The 16,203-nt window shown below is 39.9% G+C and overlaps 1 protein-coding gene and 1 long non-coding RNA gene across 2 annotated transcripts in view; both read left to right on the top strand.

Moving 5' to 3' along the window:
* The first annotated feature begins 4,039 nt into the window (after positions 1 to 4,039).
* Positions 4,040 to 16,203, top strand: part of LOC138717357 (apolipoprotein(a)-like) — a 122,352-nt gene continuing 110,188 nt past the window's right edge. The window contains exons 1-10 of the mRNA XM_069850873.1: positions 4,040 to 4,226; positions 6,233 to 6,368; positions 7,051 to 7,157; positions 10,836 to 10,950; positions 11,996 to 12,159; positions 12,684 to 12,813; positions 12,937 to 13,055; positions 14,525 to 14,687; positions 15,593 to 15,723; positions 15,958 to 16,117. Coding sequence (XP_069706974.1) covers positions 4,049 to 4,226; positions 6,233 to 6,368; positions 7,051 to 7,157; positions 10,836 to 10,950; positions 11,996 to 12,159; positions 12,684 to 12,813; positions 12,937 to 13,055; positions 14,525 to 14,687; positions 15,593 to 15,723; positions 15,958 to 16,117 — 1,403 coding nt within the window. The 5' untranslated portion in view covers positions 4,040 to 4,048. The remainder of the gene's footprint in view (positions 4,227 to 6,232; positions 6,369 to 7,050; positions 7,158 to 10,835; positions 10,951 to 11,995; positions 12,160 to 12,683; positions 12,814 to 12,936; positions 13,056 to 14,524; positions 14,688 to 15,592; positions 15,724 to 15,957; positions 16,118 to 16,203) is intronic.
* LOC138717479 (uncharacterized) lies at positions 8,212 to 8,928 on the top strand. The gene is made up of 3 exons (XR_011336868.1): positions 8,212 to 8,476; positions 8,635 to 8,781; positions 8,812 to 8,928. It is a non-coding gene; the product is annotated as an uncharacterized lncRNA (long non-coding RNA).

Below are 16,203 nucleotides of genomic sequence, written 5' to 3'. Positions count from 1 at the left end.
GGTGAGGCAACTCCAGAAGTTGCAATTATGTTGTGAAAAGCAGGGGTAAACCAACTCTAGTCAATGTGGCCCTGAGCAGGGGGAGCTGTCACTTGCATGAATTGATGTTGCTTGTAGGCTCATACTGGAGACGTTTTGAGAGATTTCTGAGTGTTCTCAGGGTGGTATGGAGAAGAGATTTTTCTTCTTTCTCTGAAGACAGTTATTCTGCTCAAACAGTCCTCCTAGGTCAAGCATTTTGTACTGTACTCTTTCCAGAGGAAAATAAAATACTCTAAGAGACAATCTACGGCACTGAACAGAAACCTGCCAACTGAGCAGAGCATGCAGATATAACCAAGGTCATTAGTGGGGACAGTGGCTGCTGGAAGTTGCTGCTTGCTTCACAGCAAGTTCTGTCTGATTTGCAGTTCTTTAACTTGGGAGAAGTAAGAAGTTTCTCTGCCAGATTCATTTCATTTTTTTCAGATGCATGGATGAGGTCTTAAGTCAGTATTATTTATAGCATTTCAATACTTACCTATAGATTTTGAACCATAAAAGCCTCACAGTTGAACTATTATGCTTAGCACTTATACTATCTTTTCCTTTTGACTCCAAAATAAACCTGAATTTACTAACCTCACAGCAGATAGGCAGTGGAGTATTTGCTGCCCCTGTTTTATAAATAGGAAACTTGCTGCAGCGTTTTGTCCAGGCAACACTGTCAATGGGACAGGCATTAACATGCAGGTGTCTCAAAGACAGTCCTGAGCTTCTGGCACATGTTAAGCAGACCCATTGTTCCAGGCGGGGAAGGCACTAGATTCTTGCCTTCCTCACATCTTTTTTTCTCACAGACATTCCCTCTGCTTGTTAGAAACATGAATAGCAGGCTGTTGCATGTGAAGCCAAGAGCTCACATGCACCAATTTCTGAAATGGGCAGAGCCAATCAATACAAAAGCTGTGCCCACTGCTCACCATCCACTCTTACTTCTGGTGGCTGATCTCTTACTTGACTCTCTTATCAATGTGCCTTTACCGTGAAAGGATTATTAGGAAATAGAGAAAGTACAAAGTATTTTAGAAACTGATTCTTCAGAAAATACTAAAATATCTGATGAGGAAATGACAATTTATATTTCATAGAGCTTGGAAAGTAAGAGGGATGGGTTTCAGAGGAATTTTTCTGTTATTTAGTTGCGGAAGGAACTGTACTTAATGAGGGGTATTTGATTTCTCACTCACTTGTTTGGAGATGCATTTATTGTCTTTTCTATGGATTCGTTTTCTTCCCAAGAGTCTTTAAATTGATTTTAAGGATTAAAAATTATACAAGGCCTGTCTAATAGCCTTCTGAAGTCAGCAGAAATATTTACATTCTACTGACAAAATTTACTGAATCAGTGGCTGGGCACATCTGCATTATAATGAAATCTGCATTACAGTCTCACAAGATTTGGGGGGATTTTAGTTTCAAATAGGTGCCTCTATTTTTCACTGTGTCATAACCTTTATTATGTTTTTCATTAGCTTACAGTGTTGTTAGGTTTGGGTTTTGTCCCCTCACTCTTTCTCATTCTATTTTTCCTCTGTATTTCATGATTGCATTCTGTCTTTCCTACATGGAATATTGCTTTGAGAAAATAAAGATTTTGAGCCTATTAATATTACATAAGTTCAAACAAATCAACTTCAAGCCTCTTGTGTTGTGGTGGGAAGGAAAAGGGGGAACTGAGAAATTAAAGTATATTTATAAAAGAAAATATTCTCTATAAGCTAGTGCTGTGGTATCAGCAATGAAATAAAAAATCCCTCGAGGTTTTTTCAAGCTTATGAACAAACATCTCCTGCTGATGTATCATGAGTGCTTAGTGACACTTTGCTTATGCTGGGGATTCAGTGTCACTCACTTTGTCAAAAAAGTATTACCTGCTGCACTCTTCTGGACATTACCAGGACAGCACTTTCTCCAGAAAATCCAAAGAGAATCAGTGAGGATTACAGCATAGTTTCCATGAACAAAGATGTAGCTTCCATTGTTTCTAGTAGAAAATATATGTAGAATCTCTCTGCCTTTGATTGGTCTAATATTTAAATGCGATACAACTGAAGAGACTTCTCCATGCTGTTTGCTAGCAGATCTAGATTGTCTTCAGAGTTCTACATCTACCATCTACGGTATTTGCTATCTGCGGGCAAGGCAAGTAATGCTGTTGGTAGCAGCACAAGCAAGGCTTGGCTCCACGTAGTTGATATCCCTGTTTGTCATGCCTCCCCCAGCCCCGCCCCAGCCTGGCCTCCTTCTGGTTGACCCCACCTCTCTCCCAAATTTTCAAGTACTCCATGCCCTCTTTACTCCCAAATGGTCGTCTAATCCTGCGTCTTCCCATGCATGTCCCCATAATTTCACTGTGAGCTGTCTTTCAAGTTCATATGTACAAGGTGGATGTTTCTGGCATTCATCTATGCATGTGCTGACGTGCTGTTTGAGGGGTACAGACCTGCTGAATGGCCAAGCAGACATGAATGGTGTTTGCTTCCACCATGAGTATCTTTATGGAAAACACATTTTGGGTTCTTTTCTCTGTCCAGCCACTGATTTTCTGAAGCCTTGTAGGAACACTGGAGTTCCATCCCCTTGCCAGGCGTAGCAGAAGTTGAATGACTTGCTAAAAAAGTGACTGTGGAGGTAGACATGCAGCTGAGCTGTTGATGTGGTGGTACACAGACACAACTGACCACAAAACAGTTACCAAGATCAACCATCTGTTTTCCTACCGGTGTCACTTCTGTGCATCCTAAGTGCAGGCTACACAAGGGCTCCCTAATGAGGTCCCTCTTCAATGTTTCAAAGTTGAGGCAGCAAGGCTGCTTCCCCACAGCCTCCATGTGAGCCCAAGGGTGCATTTCCTACCCATGCCCTGAAGGCACATACCATCTGAACACTGCTTTTGTCCTAGCTGACTTATCTAGACATCCAACATCAGTGCTCACAGATACGTGGATGTTGCATGTATTCTTTCCAAAACTATCATTCTACCAGCACAGAGGGGCATGCATGCAATTACCAACTTTCTCCTAACTGTTTTCCTACTCTGTCACGCTGGCTCCAGTTGAAGGCTATTCTAACTTGCCAGGCAAACCATTTGAAACTCCTGCTGAGGACATTCTGGCAGGGAATGCCTAGCTTGCCTTAGATGAGATGCACGGATATGATGGAGGTGGTGTTGCTGAAGTGCATGGGGCACACACTGAGGTCTGGGCAGACCTGAGACTTCAGGAGGTAGGTCTGGAGAGCAAAGACATATACACTGAACCATGTGAACACTGCCCCCCAAGTCACAGACAAATAAAACCCAACCCAGAAAAGGGGAAACAGCTGAGGAAAGGAAACTGCTTTCCCCCAGGAAGGACTCTGGCAATTGTTGATAAAGATTTAGCGTTATCAGGGTCTTGTTTTGGAGACCAGCTTACATGAAAGTGTAAATCAGAAGTGGTTCCAACATAAGCAGTGCAAGTCTTTAACTGAAAATACTGTTGGGACCTAAAGATAAGTATACAAGACGGTTGAATTAGACTGTGCCTGGGTTACCATACTTTCCACCACCATGATCTCCATCTTTGTCTTCACAAAGTGAGGCCAAGCACTCTGAGAAAGAAAGACCTAAACATTTGAGAACAAAACCATGCCCCACAAAGCGAGAGAGCATCCAGTACAAATGATTGAGTCTGATTTAGTAATACATCCAATTCAAGGTTGTTTGAACAGCCACGGCAAAGGGGGTCACAGCACAGGAGAATGATTAACTTAACCTACCTGCCTTGTTTGTTTGATGCTGTCTCACTCCAGTACAAGTCAATAAAACTTTGTGCACCAACACACACAACTTCCAGCACCCGCCACCTGGGCCAAAATGGGGATTAGCAAAGCCGCCTTTCTCTTTCTTTTCTGGCTCAGCTCAGGTAAGAGTCCTTTGCCTTAAGCTTACGTAGGTGAAATGAGGGCTTACAAGCTCCACTTGGTGAAGGTCCATCCCCAAATCCCTGTGTCACCTCTTACTTGGATGATGATGGATTTGGGGCTTGCTGTCCAGAGAGAGATGCTGTGGAAAAGTGAGAGCTGTGATTGCTCCAGAGTTGTGCCCATTAGACGTACCAGAAGAGTAACAGCCTTGGTGTCTGTGTGGGGAACTAATGGCTCCCTGCAAACATGTCCCATGGCCAGAAATGGGGGCATCCTTGGTAAGTAACTCCAAAATCTATTTCAATACCCATAGCGGTCAGTGAGACAGCTAGCTCCAATTTCAGCAGGCTTTGGATAAAATGCTAAAGTTGTTTCAACTGTCAAACATTGCTAAGCACAATGATCCATGTGTAGTATACATTTCAATTAGATTTCAATCAGTTGTCTCATTCTCTAGTACTATAACATTACACATCATTGTATGGTCATTAAGTGACTTTTAAATAGTACTGTTAAAAACTTATCAGTACAGTACTTATGATTTTCTAATTGCTCAGATAGTTAATAGATAGAATAACAGGGATGTATCGTTGTATGATTGTAGTGATTTATGAAAGATGGATGACAGACTTATTTTCATTTGCTCGTTGTTATCAGCTCTAACCCACTTGGTCTAATGTGATGGTCCACTGAAGTGCCTTTAAACATTTTTTTAACGTCTTCTGGCTTTCTTGGACTTTAGCCAGATTAATGTATTCCTTGACGCATTTTTTAATCTATTGTATTCTTCTTTAAGTTTACGCTTTGTGGTGTTTTCCAGGCAACCAACATCACATTTTGTTTTCTATTATCCAAGGTTCTGCCAATTTGTGCTGTCTTTTATCTTATGCATGTCATCTAAAATTTCATGCATTCATTCTTAAATCAACTGAAATAAAACTTTTTTAATGCTTACTGAAAAGGAATGATATCCAAAGTAGAGATCTTTGGACAAACATATAGTTTTAAGATGAGCCAATAAAGTTTGAAAAGCAATATTTTCCCATTCTTGTCCCCAGCAATTCTGTAACAGTGGCCTCAGTTAGCTTAGAAAAAAGTTAGGAAAGGAAACACTAATTTGATGAGCCTATCAAGAGAAATTTTTACTCTGTTGGTTTTATAGCATTAAGCCAACACTGGAAACAGACATGGATGATTGCCCTCAAGCAATTTATCATGTTACTTTCATTAGTGGTTCAAATACCTTTTATTTTACATGAATATGTGTCATCGAGTGGTGTTGCAGCGAATTGAGCCTAATATAGGTGTTTGCATAAAAGAAAGATTCACAATGTTACCTGTGAGAACACTGTACAAGATTACAGATTTCCTGTGTCTTTCAATAACAACCTAGCTTGAAAAGAGAAATAATTAAACTATATCATTTCTGTAACTTTGTAACCTGAGCTAGATATAGAACTAAACTTTCACAGAAATTGGGACCAGAAACACAGAAACTTTATTGATGTAAAAGATAAAAATCAATTAGATGGCAAACTCCATTGTAAGCAAAAACATTTTGGAGCTAAGTGTTATCTGTATTAGCAGGTACATAATATACAACTTATGCACATATAGCTTTCAGCTATAATAATACTAATTTATCTACTGATTTAAAATCTCGGGTTAATTTGTTGCAACAGAGATGCAGCCTGACAGATCCATTAGTAAGTCTTACTCAGCCTATTACAAAAAAAATAACAGTGGACATTGTAAGAGACTATATAGACATCTTATGATTGGGGCTTCTTGCTCCAGGGCAAGACATCTTAGGACAAACAACTATTTAGTGACCTATAAAACTGTAGTGATTGCACCATACACAAGGGAGGTCATAATCTCGCTTCTTCCCAATTCACACTTCTCCAGGACTTTAGTATTGACATAATTTCCTTTCACCTCTCTCTGAATGGTGCTTATTTGACTCCATTCGGACCCTTTCTCCAGTCCTTCTCACTTTTGTTTCACATTTCTTGTTCTCAGCTTCAAACCCATACATAACTGCATTCAGATCTGCTTCTCTACATATCTTTTCTACTGCTTTTTCCTGTAACATATTCCAGTCTACAGCTGTGGTTGTGTCAGGAGACAGAAATATCCTCAGTTCACCGTGTTTTACCCAGAATTACATAAAATAAATGATGCTTTCACCTGTCAATGCTACATATAACAGGGGACTTAAAGTCACGGATCTTAACTGCAGCATTGTCATTTTTAATGTCTGATTCCTTTCCTTCCCTTGTAGTTAAAGGAGATATACTAGATAACTATTTAAGAACAGATGGTGTTTGGATACTTACTCGAAATAAACAGTTTTACAAGACAAACGATGAAAAAGAATGTGCAGAGAAATGTGAAGCAGAAAGAAATTTCAATTGCAGGTAATTTCTGTTTAATCTTAAAACTATGCCATTGTGGGTGTCTATATAATGATATTTTCCTGCTGTTGGTCAAGACCGATCATGCTGCTGCAGCTCTGCCTGTGCCTTTATTTTGTGGCTTATCTCCACCCATAAATTAACACAAGATCGAGTAAAGGGTGGATTTACCATGTATTGCTCATTCTGTAGTAAATGCTCAGGTTCCTGCTCTTATTCCATATTACCTGGCAAGCTGCTTACTTCTCCTTAGCTGGATTCTACCTTGTTTCACAAAAGAAGGGTGGGACGTTTCTAATTCGTTGTAGGTAAAGGCACTAACCTGAGCAACTAGAGTGCTGTTGATAATATTTTGCCAGTGCAGTAACTAGCTTCCTGCACAGCGACTTATTCATGTAGTCATACACCCTGAAAAATTCAGCCACTTCAGCATAGCAGAAATAGTCAGTCTCTTACTCAGTGTCTGAAATACATAGGAATGGTTGGACTCGATGATCCAGTGGGTCTCTTCCAACCTGGTTATTCTATGAATCTATGATTCTATGAAATACTGAGTGCAGTATCTGAAAGATATAAATGGATACAAGACAATGCTAGTAATTTATTGCTTTATAATAGAAAAATAGTCACAAGTTGAATAATTTGAATTTAATTATAAATATTCCTTCCGTCTTGACATCAACAGGGCCTTCCTATTCACTAGGAAAGAGCTACAGTGTTTAACACTGGCTGAAAACACCCAAACGGCAGTGATGTTCGCCAGCACAGACGCAGTTCTTTATGAGAAAAAAAGTATGTATATAGTAAGACTGTACACATTAAGCCTATTTTAACTACATCCTTGCATTCTCTGCTGCAGTGCTGGAGCAAACCATTGCAGGTGGTGATGTTTTCAGAAGGTGGACCTCCACTTTTTGTGAACTAATCTAAAACTGACAGAGGATTTCACATAAAGCATCAATGCTCCTTACATTTGAAGTCATGTTTCCCCCCTTCAGTCATGTATACTGGGACCAGACAGAATAAACATTCGAAAGAAAATATCATGTATTTCTCTGCCCTTTAAGTATTTGACGTCCTCTGCTTCATGGAGTTAGTAGAGTATTTAGTCATACAAATTTTCAAGACCACAGAATTGTCTACTTCCATGCACCCACTCCTATAATTTTCTGTGTAATAATTCAGTCAAGAGTTATTTGACTGAAATGTTGTATTGGTTTATATTTGTTTTTTAAAAACAAAATGATGAAATGTTCACATTTTGTAAACTGTTTTGTTTGTGCTTAATTCTTGTTGTATGTCAGATAAGTGGGCTGGGGTTTAATACTTTTCTAAGTTTTGAATAGAATGTTTTTGTTTTAACTAGACTATCTTTTGTGGGAACTTAATGCAGTCAAAAACACTAACTTCAATGTCTTCTGGGAAAGCAGAAAGATACTGTTACTATTATAATCGATATGTAAGACTAATTGTGAATATTTCTTGTGAGAACATTTCAGTTTATCTGAAAATATGATTATTTTCAGTGTCTTTATGATTCTGAAGCATTCAAAAGATATACAGAAAACTGAAACTGCATGAATAATGATGGTGCATGTCCCCTTTGCCATTTCAAAATTTTGAGGAGGAAGAAGTTCATGTCCCAATTTGCAGCTAGTATAAACTGATACAGTTCTGCTGAATTAACTAACTTCTGCTGTAGATCAGGCCCAAACATATCAAAACGCTAGAATGTTAACATTTAAACAGTTGCATCCTAATTCTTCTGCTAGCAGACTGGATAATGGGCTGCCAGATTCATGGCACCCACTGCAAGTCTGAAACAGATATCTTCAGTAAACAATAGCTTAACATCTAGCTGATTTTCAGCCAGTGACATCTTGTTCTTATGGTAAAATATGTGTTCCTTGGTGTCTTCTTTAAAAGTTAATGACAAGTTTTACTGAAACTGCAACTTCTGTTTAGCTTGGATGGATTACTAAAGCCTTAAAAGCTAGAATCTGAATCTTACTTCTTGATTCTTGATTGTTGTGGTCATATTCCTTCCTGTTTTGAAAGGCAAAACCTCTGTTACAGTTGGTTTGATTAAAAGACTTTAGCTCTACAGTCATGTTCTCCACTGCCTTAGTAACAGACCTCACAAAGACTGAAGTCTATGGAGAGTTCTTATTCACTTTTATTATTCACATATTTCTCATAGACCACTGATTTGAGTCACCAGTTCAGAAGAATATTGGAGCAGGTTCACCTAAATAATCTCTGACACAAGTGAAGTACCTGTAGAAAAAAATGGGTGGTGCCAATGATACATTTTAAATGTGATTTTTTTTTTACTGAAGTCAAAATTGATTGATGTTTTCCTTTGTAGGCAGAACTGGATAAAGGAGGAGTATGTGTTCTGTAAATTCTTCTGCATGTGTTGAAAGCAAATAGATACATACACAAGTCATTAATTACTAAATTGAAATTAGCTGTGATAAGTGAATAAATAATTCTCATTGATCCTAATTAAACACTGTCACAGAGGGCCAGACAATAACTCAGGCTTAAATTGGTACAATTTTATTATTAAGTATTAAGACAATAGCCCTAACTCATCAGGGCCCCTTTATATTGCTTACTTTTGTCCAAGCTCTTCCAAACTTCTAAAATATATGAAGAGACACATCTGACCTTCCTTTCAGCAGCAGAAGTCTTGATTTTATACCCAGGAGACCTGCTCTCTCAGGAGAAGAAGAGTACTGCTTGACTTCTTTCTTGTCCTTTGCTATTACTGGGAAGACAAGCTGGGTGCTACCAGCCTCACTGCTCATCTCAGTGACCTTCCTGAACATACATAACCTAGAAATTTAGCCAGAGCCCTCAGCTCTGCTGCTCGTACCCCCATTAGAACCATCTTTTCCTGCAGAAAAAAAAGACCTTGATTGGCACCCTCTCATGCTTCAGAATGGATTTCTCTTGTTTACTTTTTGCCCTTAACTGAAACTGTAGGGTCAGATATGGATTTCTGCCCTCTCTTCTCATCCTCTTGAAAGTGGAGATTTTCTTTCCAGGACACGACCACCACAAGAGTCCACTGCAGGAGGAGACACTGTGTCTGGTTCCTTACACTGAGGAACGAGCTCATCAGCCTGTAGGAGCCTGTCATGACAGAGGGTCCTCCTGACTGGAGGCACTAGTCCAGGTGTCAGGCCCAGGACAGAGACATGGTTACCTGCTCTCTTTCCACAGGGTGAAACTAAGTAGTCCATCTAGGAATGACAGGTAGCCACTGTCAATGTCTTTGTGAAGTCTCTGGATAATCCAAAGCAGCATTTGGTGTCTGTAATGGCCCCAATGCATCTCAAAACAGAGGTATTTCTTATAAGGCTGTTAAATTGCATTGTAAAAGTGTGACTCACCTTCCTAGAAGCAGCCTAGTTATAGCTAACATCACCAAATCTGAATGTGAATGTGCAAATAAAGTCATTTAGTGTCCTTAGAACCTCAGAAAGGTTTTCCATTTACACTACGACACATCAGCACCAGGAAAGAGCTGCTTTAAAACTCCTTTCTGCTGAGATATGGTGGGATCTGCTCTGCTTGGAGGAAACAGTCTTCAAGACATTTAGTGATTCTGCCACTCCCTTAGGCTCATGATCAGCGTACAATCTCACCTACACCTGACATAGACCCTGGAGTTCATGACAGCTACTCTGGCATCAGTCTTTGCCAGCTACTCTGGCATCAGTCTTTGCCAAAGCTTATTTCTTTGGGATTGGATGCAAAAGATCTGTACACAACAATTACTTTAAAGTCACTCCTTTTGTAAGTACAGGAGTTTGGCTGGCTGGGCTGGGCCACACAATGCTATGCACTCACATTTTACCCAACCTACACTATATGTCTGTATGTTGACCATATTCTTGACTGTCCATAGTTAAATGCGTCCTCATTACATTGGAATCCCACTAGAAAGTACCTGGGAGCCTGAGGCTAAGAGGAATCAAAGGTGTGGGCACCACTTATGTGGCAAAATTTTTCTGCTAACTAAAATTACTCTGGTTTGAAGGGATAATTACATGATAACCACACTGTAAATGTGATTATGAACAATAAATTTCAAAGAATCTCTATCTGTTGGTGAAAGACTTCCCTTTTTATCCCAGATGTACAGCAATATAAGCATGCATTTCATACATGTCAAAATCTATTGTAACTTATTCTATCTGTTTTCTTAACTTGGTTTTATTAGCTTTATAAAAATACTTCAGTGCTTTTCCTCTGTAGCTGCATGGAGGTTGCTAACTAACTTGTTTTAAAATACCTCATGGAATCACATCTCTGTTTGCTTACACAAGAGGATAAATACATGGGTAAAGCGTGGTTCATCATAAACTAGTGAACTTCAGAGTTATATCTGTAGATTCTCAGTTTCAAGAGATGAAGTTTTGTAGCACTATTGAATTAACACAGCCAATTCCATTTCAGTTTACCTTCTACAATGTAAAAAGGGGATTGGGATGGACTACAGAGGATCAGAAGCCAAAACTCAGAAGGGTGTTCCATGCCAGAAGTGGGCAGAAAAAGCACCTCACAAGCCAAAGTACGGTCTTATTTGTATTTGTTTGCATGTTGTTCTGAACCTTTTCTAAGCTTCCCCAATTTCATGGGTATAAACAACTTTATTGTGCATGTTATGAAAGCCAGTTGTCAGACAACTTTTAAAGACAACTTTATCTTCATCTGTTTGCTACTTTTGACTCTATAGGCAGTGAATTGCAATGTTCTGGATAAGAACGTTTACGTCATTAGCTATAGAAATTGTGCTTAAATGCTGGGCCTCTTAAGAAGATTAAATGCTCCCTCTATCAACCCATGAAGAAAATTTCACTGGTAACAGTGAGACCATGATTTCTTTCTGCTGTATGAGGTGTGGAAAAAAAAGTAGAAGTGGTGTCTGTCTAGCTCTATGACCTCTTACTTTCCATCCAGAGACAGTCAAGAAGAAATATCCAGCAAAGCATCTAAGTGCCCAAGGGACCTGTCCAGGCAGAGTTTTCTCAGGGCTGGTTGCCACTGGGCTCACTGAAGCAAGTGTGGAAGTAGAGGGTCTGTTTTCTCCGATCTATGTTGGAGTTATATTTGTTTAGAAAGGATTTTTTTTTGTTGTTGCTGTTTTTGTAGTGAAACCTGGATGTACTTGTTTAAATTCTTTGTTTAAAACCCATTTAGTCTTCTCTGTGAGGATTGATATAGGAAGAAGCCTAGGGTCTTCAAATTAGGATGCAGTTGGGTTTGGTCTATGATCTCTAGAAATACTCAACTTTTAAGGTAGCTGTATTAAGAAAAATACATAACAGAGCCACAGGCCATAGTGAGCTAACTAGATCAGCTGCGTGCAGTATTAAAGTCCTTTGAGACTGTCATAGTGCTCGCAGGCTGTAAGCTCACTCATCTTTCTCAACAGGGACCTAGGGAGAAGCTACTAATAATGGTAGTTACAGAATGCATTTCAGATTTCATTTATGGGTTACAATGCAGAATGTTTGTCTCATTTTTACTGTGAACAGTTAGCTGAGTAAGTTGGACATTTCCCTTCTGCTCCACTATATTACTGGAAGTAAAATGCAATTTTAATACTATTACAGCTATACACCTGAAAAACACCCCAATGCAGAGCTGGATGAAAACTACTGCAGAAATCCTGATGGGGATGAAAATGGACCCTGGTGCTACACAACAGATCCTGCTACCAGATTTGATTACTGTAACATCCCAGAGTGTGAGGGCCAGGTCACCTACACTGGAGAAGGTATATTTATTTTTTCAGAGGATTGTTTGAGAGGATAATATTATTCCCGCTGTTTGTTCTTGCTTTATTATTGCAGATCGGTTTCAAATGTGAACTTAGATCAAGCTGGAACTTAATAAGCTGTCAACACAATGTTTGTTTTCCTAATTGGCTCGAGCTATCAAAGTAATCTTGTAAATTTGGAGGAACTAAAATTTTTAATCATTTCCTGACATTGTTCTGCTCTTGCCCCTAGCAATTTATTTAGTTTTAACAAGAGTAAAGACTGACTGAAATGCTGCATTACACACAGAACTCCCATTCCTATCAGTACATACAGATATGTGACAAAGTCCTCCCTCTGAATGACATGTATGCCTAAATCTTTCTTCAGTTGGCTAGGCTGTAATTCAGGGTGTTCTGGATTCCTTCCATCATTAGCTGGAGCAAACCTCTCTTTTCCATTCAGTGTAGTCTTCCATGAATAGGTCTGGATCAGAATCCTTGGGATGGTGTAAACTTTGTTTTGTTTTCATTCTGCCTAGGTCCTACAGTGGAGTGCATGCAATGCAACGGTGAAGACTACCATGGAGAAGTTTCCAGAACACAGTCTGGGCTTGAGTGCCAGCTCTGGGATGCCCAGGAGCCTCATATGCATGGATTTACACCAAAACAGTAAGTCATACTCCACGCTGAATTCATTTCCACAGCGCCTGGGGGACTCTACCTGCAGACAGCCTGACTGACACAGCTGGCCATAGCCAACTCACAGCATTCTCTTTCATTTTCAATGTGTAGCTTTCCAGAGAAGGATTTGAAGATGAATTATTGCCGTAATCCTGATGGTGATCTTCGGCCCTGGTGTTTCACTACCAGCCGAACTAAACGCTGGGAATATTGCAACATTCCTTCTTGCAGTGAGTCTGATTTCCTGCAATCACTCCACAGGGTAGTTATTCTCATTAAAATCATGCAGGGAGGGGAAAATAACAACAATCACAGTTCTGAGTATCCTGAGGAAACCCTTGTGAACCATGGAAGGTGCACATTAATAAACAGAACCACTCACTAAATTTCTGTTACATAAAATCACGTAAAGCCAATGAAAATTCAGGTTTCACAAAGTGTGATAACACCAGAGATGTTACAAAACCCATGGTTTTTTTCATCCACCTTGCTTTTCAATTTACCGGAGAGGCACAGCATTCAGGTAAAATCAGGTAGTAGTTTTTGGCTGACCTGAATTTATGGAGAACACCTGAACCACCACATGGCCCCACTGTGATATTTTAACTGGGTCTGGCCAGCACAGCCAGTTCTGCCTTTTTCTTAGCAAGGGTTGAATCCTGGGAAACAAATTTGGCCCTCGGGACTAAAACTTGACTTACCAGTGTGCTAGCTCAACCTATTAAGTTAAGCACACTAAATCTGGACATTTCCAAAGCACTGAATAATGAAATTAATATTGCTGTTTGTAGAACTGGATTGCACTTTGAGAAAAAAATTGTATTTTTGTCTCTAAAGCTTGCTTTCTTATGCATCTGGACTTACCAGTGCTCTGAGTAGCAGCATGTGTTTGCTAGATGTAGTTCACCTCAGCACGCTTGGTTGCAGATGGAAGCATGACTATTTAGAGACTTCTGTACAATAAACTAAACTGTGAAACTTACCATAGCATCTTCATTTTGTGCTTAAAACTTAAAGAAAGATTAAGGAACAGACAAACCTTTTAGAGTGATACTTGTCTCTTCAGAGAATCCCATATACAAAGTATATGACTATAAAATAGGTATGCACCCTATGCTCTCTGCCCTTTGCAGGTTCTGTGCTGCTGATCATTACTCTCAATGTCTTTGCGGTTTCCCACATGCCAGATCAATTTGCCTTCTCTTAATCCTCCATCTGCACCACTTTCCCAATTCACTGACTCCCCAGGGTCAGCCTCTGAAGGTTGTTTTTCTTTTTCTCACAATTTCTTCTTGGTCCTTGTCCTTTCTGCCCTTCCATCCCACCCATGTGTATCAGATTAATGTGCTCCATTCATCCCAATTATTTTTGCCAGACAATACAGGACTCCTTACTCCCTTTCCAGCTCTGCTGTCAGGGGACTGCAGGCACAAAGTCTGGCTCAACCTCGTAAAGTTATTTAGTGACTGCTGTAAAAGCGCAGACACAGGACATTCATCTGGCAGACCGACTGCTTGTGAAAATGTACACTTTGTTTTCGCCATGGCTTTCAACCAATGTCACCTTTGCTGAAAGAAAAAAATGCATGTTCAACATTGCAGAAAACGGAGGGGATTTTACTATATTTGAAAGCACTGTCTAGCTGTACTTTTTCTTTTGTTTTCTTTTCCTTTTTATTTTTTTTTAAATCCTGTTACAGCTGCACACCTACCAGCCTCTGGCCTGGGATCCCAGTGTCTTTCAGGAAAAGGGGAAGACTATCGCGGCAGGATAGCCATCACCGAATCGGGAAATGCTTGCCAACATTGGAACACACAGTTTCCTCACAGACATGGCTGGATTCCTGACAGATATCCCTGCAAGTATGCTTAGCCACATAATTTCAACAAATATGAAAGAACATAGTTATTCCTCATAGATCCAGATGCAGAGGTGAAAGTGGCAGATTTTTTCTGTGGCTATGTCAATGAGCTGTTTTCTTGCCTTTTGTCAGATCTCATTACTACTCTTCAGGTCTTGTTCTTCATTCTTTTAGCGTTCGGTTTTTTACCAGATACTTCATTCTCATGTACTTGTCTCACCTGTTGCCTCCAGATCCAGTTGCAGTTATATGTATTTATAAGTGTTTAGTTCTTTTATGTTAAAAATCCCCTGTGTTTTGGCACACTTTCAGTTACTCTGCTGAAGCGATATCTTCCAAAGTCCGAGGCAACCTTATACATCTCAGTGGTCCAATGTCAGAGGAGCTGGTTTTGCTGAGCATTATCAATGGGCCTGGGTAGCTGGGACTAGCCAGGCTTTTAGCTCTGCATTTTTATCCTGTAGGTTGTGAAATGGACCCTGCAGCTTTTTCTAGCTGTTTGCAACCCTGTCCATTATTAGAGGGCAGAAAGCAGCATGCACTGGTGCTTGTATACACATGCTTCCAGGATCAGTCTGTGACATCCAGCTTTGCCTGGTTCTTACTGTAATGATCAGGTACACCAATTGTTTGCCTTTTGAAGTCAGCTTTCACTGCCATATATTGGCCTCATAAAGAAGAGCAGAAAGTGTAAGCATTGGAAAAGTTCTTCATAGATCATAAGCATTTAGATTGTAAATTCGAAATCTGTTGATTGATGCACCAAAAAAGTGGTGCATGAAGTAACGTCAAGAAAGAATAAATGCAACCACTGAGATGAGTTCTGAGTGCAATAATTATTAGCAGTATTGCAGAAAACTCTTCTTGATTACTACAAGTAGTTTAAAACTGGTGTTTCTGTTTCAGGGGCTTAGAGGAAAACTACTGTAGAAATCCTGATGGAGAGAAGAGGCCTTGGTGTTACACTGTAAACAGCAGCGTTCGGTGGGAATATTGTGCAATTCCTAGCTGTGATGGGACACAACAAGGGACTGCTGGTATGAGTAGTGAAGTAGGAGGATAGTCTGTGAAAGTTTTCTGAGTAAGTTTGGGAAAGCCCTTTCGCTTTTCATGCTGGTCATGAGGCTCTCACTGTCCAGGGTGATGCTGTCTGTATAAAGGAGTCATCTGGTTTTGTTGTCCTGAATGTTTGATGGTTTGATGCTTTCTTATGCCTACTCAGTAAGAATATAAAGTTGTGATGCAAAAAAAGTTTCTGTTCTTTGCTGCAGATGTGCCTGCAGAGGTTCCCCTGTCAGAGGAGTGTTACCAAGGCAAAGGCCAGAGTTATCGTGGCACAGCTTCCATCACTGTATCAGGAAAGAAATGCCAGGCTTGGAACTCAATGTCCCCACACAGGCATGAAAAAACCCCAGACAGATTCCCAGACGCGTATGTATCTGGGAGACTTGTATCCAGAATATGCATTTTGTTTATAAATTTGAGAGGTTTGTGGTGGATTTTTACTTATTTCATCT

Source organism: Phaenicophaeus curvirostris, chromosome 2, assembly GCF_032191515.1.
Source record: "Phaenicophaeus curvirostris isolate KB17595 chromosome 2, BPBGC_Pcur_1.0, whole genome shotgun sequence".
In the NCBI taxonomy this organism is placed as follows: domain Eukaryota; kingdom Metazoa; phylum Chordata; class Aves; order Cuculiformes; family Cuculidae; genus Phaenicophaeus; species Phaenicophaeus curvirostris.
Note: the sequence above shows the minus strand (reverse complement) of the source record. Positions and strands in the feature narration are given on the sequence as shown.